Raw genomic sequence first — 14,428 nt, 5'->3', positions numbered from 1 at the left:
CATTTTATTTTTTATTAAAAAATTTCTTTAACACTTGAAAACCAAAATTTGTAAAATTATCACTAAAAATAGTAAATTTCTTATCCCTCTCTTTCCATAAAAAAATTCAATTTCTTTTCCAAAAAAAAAAACATATTTTTTATTAAATAAAATATTTCCATGTTAGGCTACTCCTACGAATGTATTAAAATACCGTTGGCTTGCGAATGTTATAGCCAATTTCGGCAGCTGCCAACCACACACACAAATAATGCACCAACACTTGCTGCATTGCGGCATTTGTTTTCACTTTAATGCCATCAAATATTTTGTATATGTACAACGTGTCAATAGCCCGTGACGTTAAATCAAGTCATTGGCGCGTGAAACAAAAATAAAGTGTTGGAAAGTGATAAGATTATCAAGGAAGTAGCATTCGATATTAAAATCACGGAATTGCGCTAGAAGAGCGATGGCGGCTGAAACACACACGCACACATGTACATATCTATATACGAACTCAGAAAGAGAATGTGTGCTTGAGTCCAACACATGCAAGCACGCAAAGTGTGTGTAAAGCGAGACAGCAGTAAAATATGCTTGCAAAGTGTGCCATTTCAGGCATTTGTCCTTGCCCGAAGGCGCAGCGCCAAGCGTTTACACCATTGCCCTACTGCTCCCTTCTGCTTTATCCTTTTATATGCTGCTGCTTCTTAGTCCTTGTGTTTTGGCAGTTCTTCTTGCGCAATCCCGTGCTGCTATCTCTAGTCATTGCGGCTTTCGCTTTGGCACATTTGCCAACATTAAAATCGTGTTACAGCCTTTTTTGGCATTCAACCTGCCACACAACTTCACACACACATAAATATATGAACATATACACTCATAAACATGAACAAATACGCACATACGGATATGTGATATTTCTCCAACCAAAAAAAAATATTTAAAAAAATGTCGCCCAAGCCTTTCTTGACGATTTGCCAAAATTCACATTTGCATCCTCATTTCCATTCCATCACAGTTATTCGGCACAAAGCGGCTGCGAAGTGTTGCGACACTTTCTGCTTGCCACTCTCCATTTCCCCTTTTTCCTACTCATTACATTTTAGTGCTTCACCGGCCGCTCACACATAAATACCAACGACATTTGCGCAAGCACACAAACTGAAAGTTGGGGAAAACTGCAAGTTGGCGCAAGGTAAGCATCGGCGTGAGCAGCGCAGTGGGGCCTAGGTATATGCATTGTTTCTCGTCGTAATGAATGAAATCGGAATTGCTCTGCAGCATTTGCCGAATTTAGTGAATTCTTTGGAAGCGCATTAATTCGCTTGTGATTTGCATTTTTGTTGAGTAATTGATAAATTAAAAGAGAAATGGGAAATTAGCACAGGCAACTCATTGCAATTACATTAATGGTAATGAAAAAAGAAGAGCCACATATAATACATAAATTATAGGTATAGATAGAATATATGTAGGTATGTTAATCAAGATTACATCGAGGATTTAATATCCTTCAGAGGTACATTTGTTATGATATAAAAAGTTATAAAAAGATGTTTGTCTTGCTTTCGTTCGGCCAATTTGTACGACAGCTATATGCTATAATGGTCCGATCTGAACCTTGTGCACGGAGATTGTAACACTGCCCAAAATAATAATCTGTACCAAATTTTGAGAAGAAATCATCTCAAATAAAAAAGTTTTTCATACAAGGACTTGAGTTGGATCTGCCAGTTTGTACGACAGCTATATGCTGTAGTGTTCCGATTTGAACAATTTCTACGGAGTTTGGAGATATATCTTCGATAATTATCCGCGCCAAATTTCGTAAAGATATTTTCTCAAATAAAAATGTTTTCCCTACAAGCACTTGATCTTCTAGAGGTCAGATATCGACGGTTCTAACAAATGTGTAGCTTTTCAATTTTTCATTTCATTTTTCCTATCCCTTCTCTTTTTCTCATTGATTTCACACAATTTATGCAAAATTCCGATCCTTTTTCTGTAATTTGGGGATAAAAATATGCTACCGCTTTACACAGAATGCTTTAAAAATTCCAAACAACATGAGCGTATTCTCACAAATGTGCCAATTTAGCTCGGTGCATGCCACATTCTTATCTTACTAATGCGCAACTGGCCAACAAAAGCAAAATTGAGAGACATTTATTCTTATTTTATGACACTCGAAAGCTTATTTGAATACAAATGCAAACTGCACTCGGACGATAGCAAGCTGAGAATCAATGCTAGCGGTTGGACAGGTTGAAACAGGGTTTAAAATTTGTATATTTTAGGAAAACATTTGCTTTAAAGCAGACTCAACTGTCATGTTGTAATATTTTAGTAATTAAAGGGTTACAAAAAATTTCGAAAGGTTGGATTATAATAGTTATGTGAATAATCTGCGAACCATGAGTAATCGATTATAGATATATATATTAATCGATTATTATATTTTAACAGGAGACAAACTTTCGAATTTTAACACTTATTCGAATAATTGTTTACCTACTATTAATGAATTCTGAAATCCGATAGATCAATTAATAACTATCGATTATTATTTATCTATTACTATTATTCTAGTTTAAAACGAGGCAAACCTTTGAAGGTTTGTTCGACTAATTTCTGAACTACGATAAATCGATTATAACATATCGATTATCGACTATTATTTATCAGCTGTCGATTATTGTTCATCATTCATCGATTATTATTTATCAGTTATCAATTATTATTTATGAGATATCGATTATTATTTCTCACTTATCAACTATTATGTATGAGTTATCGATTATTATATTTTAAGGCAAGTCGAACTTCCGACTGTTATATTAAGACATATTCAAATATTTTTTTTATAAAATTCAGAATTTTCTCCAAAACCTTTAAGTTTTCAACTACATTTATCAAAATTAGCATTAGTCAGCAAGCCGTGTCACCCTGTATGACATTTACATAAAGCTCTACTATATATTATTTACTAAAACATCATATAATTTTGCAACAACAAAATATGGCGCAAGCGGGCAAACCTACAAGCAACGAAACTTTAATAATTTCACTTGAAATTTTGAATTTCGGTCCTAGAAAATTCAAACAAGCGCCGCAAATACACAATTACAACAACAGAAAGTACAAAATTCCAACTCAAAGCCAAGCATACAGAAAAAAGACAAGCATTATGAAGAGCATAAGCGGAAATAAAAGTTTGCAAAGTTTACAACACCAACTAACGGCTTTCACACTTGAAAATATATAATTTCCTTTTATACTTTTTATTCCACTCTTGATTTTTATTTTTTTCGCTTTATTTTTTCTAGTTTTGTTGAATAATATAACGCGCTGGCAAGCAACTTTTGGTGCAACTTGGAAACATTCAGTTTTGCTGCAACATGAGCATGAGTGCGTATGAGTATATCCGAGTATTTGAGCGTGGCGTTGTGTGCGAGCCGAGTTGTGACGTTTGAGTCTAGCTCTGGTGTGTATGAGTGAGCATATTCTTGCTTTTCAGTTGCAATTTCTTTTGCTTTCTCATTCTCTCCCTTGAAATAGTTGCAGTTCTGAAGGAGTTCTATGCACCGAAATTGTTGAAAATGAAATTGCGATTGATTGTTGGCCATCATCAAATGGCAATGCGGTATTTATACAATTTTTTTTTTATATTTTTTTTTTCTTTTGTGTGTGAAATTAATGCGCTTTACACAATACATATTTAATAAATGTGAAGAGAAATATGCAGAAGACACATACATAAGAAATATGTCATGGAACGGCATTTTCTAGTGAATAATCGAAAATTTGGGTATGCGAAAGCTCGGTTTAAATTGAAGACTGTGAAACATCACAATGGATAACATCACCCATCGATTAAAAGAACAGCAAACCTTCTTCGAATTTCTTTCACATGCACCGTATACTAAAAATCTGGTCTCCAGCGACTATTTCCTGCCATTGAATGAAACCAAAGTATATATCGTAGCGAATCGAACAGGCAACTGGTATAAATCATTAAATAGTGGAAGCAAATAGACATAAGGAGAGGGAGAGAGATAGAGAGAGAGAAAGAAAAAAAATTGTATACCAACATACAAACAATTTTTTGAGGAATGGGTTTTCGTGCGATATAAAAATAAAAAAGTCTTACTATTTGTTGCCCACAATACTGTATGGCGGTATTCAGTTGAGCTGACTCCAACAAAAAGAACTTTGAAAATAAAATATGAGATCAACATTTTGCGACACCTGAAGAGGCGGATGATGCGTTCAGAAAGCATGTTTTGAAACAATCAAAGTCCCAAAAGTGGTTCGACTATTGGCCGAAAATATAGAAAATAAAACTTGATAGCACAGAAGATAGCCGTTACACCACTTTAATGGGGTATTCGCTTACTCTCTGGAACTTTCTTTTACTCGATAAAACTTTGTTGTGGCTTTGACATGTAATTTATTTCACAGAAGAGTATAAGCGAGCAAAGACATTTCGAATCGAAGATAGCTAATGGAACATTATTATTAAAAAAATCTTGTTAACAATGAAAAAGAATTAAATTATAAAAAAAATGTTTAAAAGAGATCACTCTTCTTTTCCTTTATTAATAATTTGTTAAATCTGGAATTTTTAAGGACTCGTTCCTACCTATCCTGTTTAAAGTTAAGTCTAACTGATTTCTCATTCTACACTACAAAGCACAAATGCAATTACACATTGGTAATATTTATTCTATATTTTTGCGACTTCTAGATATAAGACCTCAATTTGTAAAATTTTTGCCCTCCAAGTGGCATTTAATCACCAGCTGTCAACTAGTAAATAATTGGTTTTTCCTTCAGCATAGTTTTCCTCGAGAATTCTTGTTATTTTCCCTTATGACTATCGTGCTTTTGAATTAAATAAAAACGTTATTTAAGGCTCATCAAAAACTAAGCGATAAATTGTGCATTTGATTGCCGCTCAGGCAAATCAAATTATTGCAAAAAAACAATTCCATGCAACGCTGAGCACTGAATGACGCCCTCAACTGCAGCAGAGGGATGACTTGTCAGAAGGAACCACAGAAAGTTTTGTCAAAGCAGGTGAGAGCGACGTGCGCTGCGAAAACACTTCAAAACGTGCGGTCCTTTTAGATTTCGGCTATGAATTTGCAATTTCGGTTGCTAAACGAACGCCTTTTATGGAAAATAACAAGCTTGTCGTAAATTCAAATCATTACATATTTGTTTGAGGGTGCAAAAGTTTGGCGAGAAACACAAAAAAAAAATTAAATAATATAAAAAAAAAATGTATAAAAAAATATTTTGTAAGTTTGAGAATGTTTTTGCTGCGGAAACTCGCATATGTTTTCATCGACAAAGTTAAATTATCACCAGTTTATTATGAAAGTCCAATCAAACAAGCCAATGGATGAGTGGAAGCACCCGAAGAACGCCACAGCTGGTAACACCTGCTGACTGCAAGACGCCGACAACTTTCAGCAGGCTCTTAAGCGCACACTACACGCTACCAGAACCGAATTGCCGCTTTGGCTTGGCCTGCATGCGAGTCATTAGCTTTACGAGTGAGGCGCATAAATCAACGCCCACGACAGCCGAGTGAGAAAAACGCGCGGCATGCAGGCAACTAACGGGAGTTATGCATTTCGGCAGCACGCAAATCTACAATGCGACTCAAAACGAAGTCGGCTGTAGGAACAAAGCACCCAAAAAGCACAGAAAATGGCATTAAAAACGGCACAGAAAACAGAAAAATGAAAAAATATTTAAAAAAAATATATATAAAAAAACTATAAAAANGCGCGGCGCGGAAAAAATATAACCATGGCAACCCTTTCCTTATTGTGCAAATGCACACAATTATGCACAGTGAAAAAGTTATTCGCAATATACAAATTATCAATGTAAAATTTGTCAATTTTTCAACTTTAAATGCAAATATCTTTAAAACTATAAGTCAGCGGCAACTACATATGTATATTTTCGTGATCTGGAGAACGTCACATTTCCAGTGATACCCATTTTATCTCCGAAATCCGGGGATGCTATTCTAAATTTTACCCAAGCATTCTCTAAGCCCATATATGCATGCTTATTTTGTATTCTAATATATGAACCATTGTTTTCCGAAAAATGGTAAAAATTTTATATTAAAAAATTAAAAAAGAAATAATAAAAAAATTTCAAATTTATAAAACTCGAAATGAAAGCGCGAAAAAATATTTGAAAAACATGCCAAAAATTTCGTTTATTGTGCCACCGGGTGCTAAACCCAAAAGCTGTGTGCAACTGCGGTGTGCGCTTCCGTTGCACGCGCTGCCTGCTGCCTGCCAGGGGTCGCTGAATTATGACAGTCGAACAAAGCATGTGCTTGGCTCTTGTTTTCATTGTTGTTGTTGTTGTTGTACTAAGCGAATTTGGCACAGTCATTTCGTTACTATTTTGCCGCACAATAACTTGCAGCATGCACCCCAACGCCGCCGCAACACTCGACTGCTTGCCATTTATTTGGTGCCAAAGAAAGTTTTCAATTCCCCATCCTCTTGCCGCCGCAGGTACGCACACAGCGCACAAAGTTATGAATGTATGAATTGTATTTGCAAGTTATGAAAATGAAAAAGGCGTACGCTAACAAGTGGCGAACGTGCAACATGGCTGCAACTTTATAAATCAGCCTTTGTCATGCACACGGGCTCTGCACTTATTGCAGGTGGAACGCAAGCAGGACGTGAGATCTGGCGAAACAAAGGGGCGCGTGCAGGCAAAAAGTCAGTTTGCTGGTGATTGTGTGTGTGTGTGTGTCCATACTACGAACAGATAGATAATTCGCTTGCAAGCTGCTTCACCGACAAAGCGATCGCCGGCCACAGCACAGCGCGCCTCCACTCTCTCTAACCGAGCTATGCCCGGACCGAATCAAAAAAACCGCTTTCACTGCGGGCGGTCGCCTGCGAAGCCTGTCTTTCAACCTCGTTTGGTCGTTTCTCGCTTCACGGGCATTTCGACTGCTCGTTCAAGCTCGACAACGTGGCGAAAAATCTCTTTTGTTTATTTAATGAAAATTTAAATGTCGTTTGCACGTAAAGCGCCGTTGCATGGAAGCGGTGGCGGTAAGGCGTCGCAAAAATGGCAGTAAACAAGGCCAAAGTGTGAAGATTGCAAATGGCGTAAAAAGCGCATTTATCCATAATTGAGTCGTAACTAAGGTTATGTTTGGAAATTTAAAATAAATTAAAATTTTTATTGCCATAATAAATTCGCTGATAGCGTAAGGGTTAAAACAAAGCTCAGCCGCCTATTTATGATAGAATAAAAATTATTAGTTTCAATTTGTGATAATAAAAGCAAAGAAAGCTTTGAATAAATAGCTTTGCTCGAGCTTTTGTGTTTTTGCTCGAAAATATTATGATGCTGAAGTCAGCATGGAAATCATATGTGAAAAGTCCACTGGTAGTATGACTCAAAATTTATGAAAGACCATGCCGTTTTGATGTGTAAAAACATTAATTGCAGTCTAAGAGAAGCTTTATTGATTGGTTAGACGGGTTTCAGAGGAACAAAAAAAAGGTATTTTTACAATTTTTTTTTAATATAAGCGATCATATATTTGAAAAATATAATATGTTCTATCAAAGGTACATATTTGAGCAATATCTCCTGAAATTTCGATACAAAAATGTTGAAAATTCAGCCGTTGAGACCTTATTTCCCTGGGTGTCTCACAAAAAAGTGCTCTCGCCGTGGACAGCATAACTTATTACTGGTTCCTATAAAATTAAAAAACGAAGCATATTCCGTTAATACATATCTCAATCTCGTTTTTGAATGAAGGTAAAAAAATATTAAATTTTTCCTTTTTTTCTCAGACTTTGAACAAAAAATCTCATTTTTTGGTAAAATGTCCGCCATTTCTTGGTCAAAAATATAAGTTGGAATGAAACAAGAAAAAATCCTTCATACAAACGTGTACATAATACGAACTGAATTGGTTGATAACTTTTAGAGAAATCGTGTCCACCGACTTCAAAAACACAGTTTCGAGAAAAACACGTTTAAAGACGGGGCACTTAGCGCAGCTAGCCTCGAGCGCACAAGTTCTCAAGGCTGTATCTCCGAAAATGTTACTCAGGTCAACTTTGAAATTTATAACAATATTCTAGAGGTATTGTAGAATTTAATAAAGCAAACAAAAAAATCGATTCTTTTAAATTTTCAAACCCACCTAACCCCTTAAAAAGTCGGTTCGGCGCCATTCGCAACTACTCGGACTGACGTTTGGAACACTTTGGCCATTTCACATCGATATCTTAAATTGAAAGCATACAAAATACAACTTGTGCAAGAACTGCAACCGCTTAACGTACAGAAGTGAAACCGCTTCACTTTATTTCCGCTTGAACAATCCGAACTCCGAAATGCTCAAACTGGTTATCGAAAATTGGACTCAACGGATGGACCATCCGCGACGTAGCCGCGACCAATATTTGAAAGAGATAATCGTCTAAAAACTAATGCCAATGTTTTTTCGAATGATTATAAGCATTCCCCATTAAATTTGAGGTTTCTCTGTTTTTTTTTATAAAAAAAAAACAGTAGTTACCCTCGAAATGAATAAATTTTTGTTCTTAAGTATAATATCTTCAAAATATCCTCTAAAAATTTTAAGTAAATCCGGGAAATACTTTTCGAGTTACACGACAATTAGCAAAGGGTTCTCGGGCTAGCTGCAACGTTGATTAAACAAAAATGCTTTTTTCGTGAAATTATGTTTTTGTATGTTTGAAAACATGAAACTAGTCGCTGATCGGACGAAGTTTCTTTAAAATTTCGTATTTGAATACGAGTTTTTCTTTAATTTTCGTTTTTCATAGACCAGTAAATGTTAGTTTACTCTCGAAAATCTGCAATAATTTTGCTGACGCCGCCATTTTGCTATTTTGAATAATATGAGCTCTAAATTACCAGTTAATAAATCTACTTTTTGAGTCGGTCTGATTTTAGATGCATCTCTAAGCATTTGTGATGGTCACCTCATGCAGCTTCGGCTGGAACTGGATCAAAGCAAACAGCGGCGACTATTGACCGTTTTCCGAAGCGTCTACAGTTGATGACAGAGAGATAAATGGTCAGCCTTACGCGGGTCATAGATTTGATTTTAAGAACTGTTCGCATTCCCATAGATCCCCGCAGAGAACAGAAAATGAAAATTATGTCAATGAGACTTATTCGAGATGATCTCTCATGAAAGTCTATCGTTCGTCAATTGACCATCTACAACAACACGCTGGAAGGAAGTTAGTGACACACTTTGGAAATCTCCAGTAAAGGCGTTACACCATTTTACTTCTGTGAAAAAGAGTTTAAAACTAGAGCAAAAGTGTACCTTACCAAAAATTTGTATCAGATAGAACCTAAAAACTTGAATACAGTAAAAGCTCCTTATTCACGCTTCGTTTATTCGCGTTTTCACTATTCGCGGATTAAAAAAATGAGACCCAATTTCTACATTCGCGACTAAAAATTTTTTTTATTTGTGGATCTAATAAGTACGTACATAATAATAAAATTATTCCAATAGGTACCCAAACCAATATTCTTGTCAAATGGACTAATAAAAAAGTAATAGATCTTATTACAAGTTAGCCTAAAGTAATGTTATGGTGTACAAATTCATAAAAGTTGAATTTTATTGATAAATCGAAAAAAGAGTTTCACAGAATTAAAAGAAATTACTTAAACTTGACTGTACTTAAAGTTTTTTAACTTTAAATTTTAATGTAAAAGCAAAAATCTATCTTCTTCTTCATTGGTATATATTTTCCGTGCTCATATAATTAAGCCACCTGTAAAAATAAGCTGTCAGTCAGATAAAAGAATTCGAACTTGGGAATCCCTTTTGCAAAATTACTTCCCTGCAGCGTTGGTTCATTGTACGGACCAGTGTGTTACATTAGTGCGGAGTAATTTTGCCACATTCTTCCTTTAAAATTTGCCACAATGTAGCCTTATTTGACGGTTTTCTCGCCGCAAMTGCCCTTTTAATAATCCCCCATAGATTGTCTATAGGGTTTAAATCTGGGCTTTGGACAATCCACTCAAGACACTTGATACGGTTCGGTCGCAAACCAGTCCTTAACGACCCTGGAACAGTATTTGGGCCGTTATCCTGCTGAAATATTCAAGCTAGTAGTAAATTTTCGGCGTAATTTCCATTTAGATGTTCGCCTAAAATGTCTCTGTACATACTGCCAGTCATTTTGCTCTCAACTTGTACAAGTGGTCTTACTCCGCATGAATCAAGTGACATTCAGGAATTGCTTGACTTGGAGGAAATGTTAAATTCACAACCTATTGAAGAAGAGGCTTCAACAAGCACTGGAAACGTGACATTCAATTTGAAAAATCTTAGTGAAGGTTTAAGAATGGCAAATGATCTCTGCGATTGGATGGAACGAAGTCTAATTTTTAGCAGACAAATTGCTAATGCGATTGCTGTGTATCAGTCTACATTGAAGGAGCTTTTGAAAACTGCTAAGCAAGAAAAAATTACAAAATTCTTCAAACCATTGCCTAAGCTTTAAGATAATTATATAAATGTTCAAAACCTTGAATTAAATTGATTTTTTTTAATACATATTTTTTATTTTTTTTTTTTTTCTTTGTCACCTAGGAACATATCCCCTATAATCCTATATAAATTACCATCCCGTATTCACGGTTTCTGTATTTGCGGCATATTTATGGAACATATACCCCGCGAATAAAGAGCTTTTTTTGTATTTGAATTTTTCACATATGTAAATTTTGAGATTATGTGAGAAAGGTTTATATCGTCACCTAATATACAAAATAACATAAGAACACTTTTCATAAGTTTTCAGGCGCAAGAAAAACGATATAAAAGAAACCACACAAAATGAAACAAAATTCGAGTTTTGGTTATAAAATGGTTATATGTAGGTAGGTTAATATTATAGGTAAATAAATCTAATAGCGATTTCCGATTTTGATTGATTTAGATCTTTTTATTACGTAAAACTTTGTTTTATAAGTTTTTCCATTGGTCCTTCATCAACTACGCCCCAAATCGCCCTTCTTGGCGTCAAATCGTCTTTAAATTACTTTTCCTTTCATTCATGTTATTTCTCCTCATTTTCAATGGAAATTTTTTTCACTTCTTATCATTTTCAAAGACTTTTGCACTGTTTCATAATTATGCTCTACATTTTTAGGTCTTCCAAAGCTTCCCTATGAGTATTTCGAGCTTTTTTTCATAATTAATACGTGTATTGTGCTTTAATTCTTTTGAGTTGGATGCCCACAGATATCTCCAAAACTTACTCTCACAAAACGCCGCCGATAGATAGTCGGTCGTGGTCCCAGCGAACGCGAAAAGGAATCGTTGTTGTAATAATGGCGCTTACGAAAATAACTGGGATACATTAGCTGAAACACATCGGCCGGCCGTTTTCTGTAGCTGTATTTGGGATCGAACATTTCACACGCACGACACGCGGAGCGCAGAGCACAAAGTAAACGTGAGAGTAGAAAAGATAAAACACCGACAAGATTACTGCAACAATTAAGCACTAATTGTGGCACAATTAAATAAATGGGTCGTAACGACGCGGGCGAAATGAACACACACACACAGGCACAAAAACCGAAATATTTTTGTGAAACCGACGGTAAGGAAATAAATCTAAATAAAATGAATTTCTTTGCTGTGCGCGCGCGTATGCAACGAAAATATTTCTAATTGCCGCAATAAGAATGTTGCAGATGCAAAACGCAACTGAAACTAAGTGAAAATTCGTTCAAACATTGAGTGATCAAATTGGCAATTAGTGGCAACAGCCAGCAGAAGATCACAGCCAACACTTTGTATATTCCAACAAAAACAACAACAACACACAATCATAGCAATTCTAACAAAAAAAACAGCAGCAACGTCTATGTCCACCATAAGCAAGTGCAGCAGGGACAGACACAGCGAATTCTCAGCCGCCGTGGCCCAGCGTTGCGTAGCGCCTTGGGAAACAGGCAGCGCCAACTGTTCCCGTTCGCCACAGTGTCCGTGTTGCAGGTAGCGCAGCTGCCACGTTGCCACGGCATTTGCAGTTGCCCATAAAAAATCATCAAAACGGTGCGTTATTAATAGATGATATCTGAAAGGCGAGGAAATCAAAAAAAAGAAAAAAAAAATACAAAAAAAATCGTCTAAAATCAACCGAGAAATTAAAGAAAAAATTAAAAAAAAAAATCACAAATTTTAAGGGAAAAACAAAAGCAAAAACCGCAAGCGCAAATCATCCCAAATATCAAAACCATTATAAATAAATATTATTGCACATAATTAAAAGCGCGCCGCGGGTCGCGCTCGGCCACAGCCACCGTCGGCCGTCGCAATGCAACCCTGTCCGCCCAGGCGTTTTGCCGTTTAACAGTTGTTGCTTTTGTGCTCTTCTCACATTGCTTTATTAGCGCAAATTTACTTCTTCATTTGAAATTCGAATTCGCAATTTATTAAATGTAAGTGAAATTAGTGAGCGGCAGTCGACTCCGCGTCGCGGCCGCAAAGGGCGGCGCTACATGTTTTTGCGCCAATAAAAAATGTGAAATAATAAAAACAACAGCAATGCAAACAAGCAGTTGCGCAAGTGTTGGTGTTGTTGTAGCAGTTGTTGTTGTTGTAGTAGTTCTTTTTGTTGTTATCTGACTGTTTGCCTTTGCTTTCGATACGAAAATATTTAGCGACATTAGATGAAAGATAAAAAACACGCTGATGAGCTTGCAACAGCTGTGTGGCGACAACAGCAAAAACAATACTATAAAAACGGATAAAAAGGTAAAAGGTGAAAAGGCGGCAATCGAGTTGCATCTTGACGTGTGCACGATTTTTTTTTTTTTAATTAGTGATTTTGCGGTCGCTGTAATTGTTGTTGTAATATTACAATATTGTTGTAAAATATGGTTTGTGTGATTTAGTTGACGCGAATTTTTGTTAATAATTAAAAAAAAAGTTTTAAAATGTAATGTAGTTAGAATAAAGAGAGACAAACGTTTCAATACATATTTACATATTATATTATATTATAATAATTACGTATTATAATAAAAATATAATATAATATAATGGCATAAATTTCTCTAAAATAAAAGTGTTTCATAAAAAAGGCGGAAACGACAAGAAGAGAGCAGAGATATAATATTATGTCTACAACTTTGCTTCCTTCCTTTGTTTTTTTTTGTAAATTTATGGCTTTATTGTATAAAAACGGTCCAAAAGTGTTTTCCCTTATTCCCTCAAAAAGCAACGCTTAATTAACGAAACGCTTTTTTGATCCATTTTTTTGTAAATATATTTTTTTTAATACCTAATAGAAATCATACAGATGATAGTAGTAGAGTAATTATAGAGTAGAGTATTATCTATATTATCTATGTATGTGTCAGCCTAAGGAAAGCGTGGACGGGTCCTCAGCCGCACTTTTCTTGGAGTTAAAAAAGAAAAGCAAAATTTCCCGCAAATGTCGAGAATTTGGCACAAAAAGTCATATTTTCAGTTGAGAATAAGTTTGGGATGCTAACAGATCTCTACAAATATTTTGTTGGGTTAATGTGGACAAATGTTCAAAATCGATATAAAACGATTTAATCGACCACTGCTTGACATCTATTGAAAAATGGCGTAAGCAAAGTTGTAGACCTAATAATTATCACTTTAAACAAGAATTTCGACTTTTACACTACTACGAAGTAATAAGTAAATGAAATAAAAAATAGCTTTGAGTCGCTTTTCAGCTGTTTATTATGGTATTTTTTACTTTTTCTAAAAAAATTTACCATAATAATTCATCAGCAGAAAGTAGCGGTTTCAACAAACAAAAGGCTTACTGACTTTTTTAAAAAATGTGAAATTTTTATGTAAGAATTATTTATTGAAAATTAGGTTTTTCGATTTTACGTCGAAATAAGATCGCTTCCTTGAATTTTTCATGTAAATTTTGAGGTTATGTAAATAAAGTGTTAATAGAAAGGTTTTAGATCTCTTCATTACAAACAACTTTGTCATATAACTTTTTTCTATAGAACTCATAGTTTTGTTGAAAATTGGTTACCCTAGCAATTAGGGCAATTGCATATTCATTAAATTTTCGTGGAAGTTCATTCGCATCGCTTAGGCAACAGTGCGTGCAACATAAATTGCAAGTGTGCACACTCCTTACGAATTCCCATTCCAATGCACATTTATCTTATTTTCGAATCTTCAGTCGTAGTTTCACTGCGAGTGTGTTGTCTCAGCATAGCTGGTCTTGGAATTTAACTAATCAGATGAAATTTGTTTTGCGAGTGAATTTTCGCAAATAGAGGGCGGAAGCTAATGCGTATTTGTTCGACGTCATAATTTTAAGAAAACAAATATTAAAAGAATTATAACAAAAAA

General features: G+C 35.3%; 1 protein-coding gene across 5 annotated transcripts in view; it reads right to left on the bottom strand.

The window, feature by feature from the left end:
• The window catches only part of LOC108971053 (double-stranded RNA-specific editase Adar), a 156,336-nt gene that overhangs the window by 96,443 nt on the left and 45,465 nt on the right, over positions 1–14,428 (bottom strand). For 2 of the 5 annotated variants that reach the window (XM_018936847.1, XM_018936845.1), the window contains exon 1: positions 11,323–11,716. The exons of 2 other annotated variants lie outside the window; for them this stretch is intronic. In XM_018936847.1, the coding sequence (XP_018792392.1) occupies positions 11,323–11,478 (156 nt within the window). In that variant the 5' untranslated portion in view covers positions 11,479–11,716. Of the gene's footprint in view, positions 1–11,322; positions 11,717–14,428 lie in introns of those variants that run through there. One more of the 5 variants, XM_018936844.1, reaches the window with a different exon arrangement.

This window comes from Bactrocera latifrons, unplaced genomic scaffold (genome assembly GCF_001853355.1).
Source record: "Bactrocera latifrons isolate USDA-ARS-PBARC rearing strain unplaced genomic scaffold, ASM185335v1 scaffold_32, whole genome shotgun sequence".
Lineage (NCBI taxonomy): Eukaryota > Metazoa > Arthropoda > Insecta > Diptera > Tephritidae > Bactrocera > Bactrocera latifrons.
Note: the sequence above shows the minus strand (reverse complement) of the source record. Positions and strands in the feature narration are given on the sequence as shown.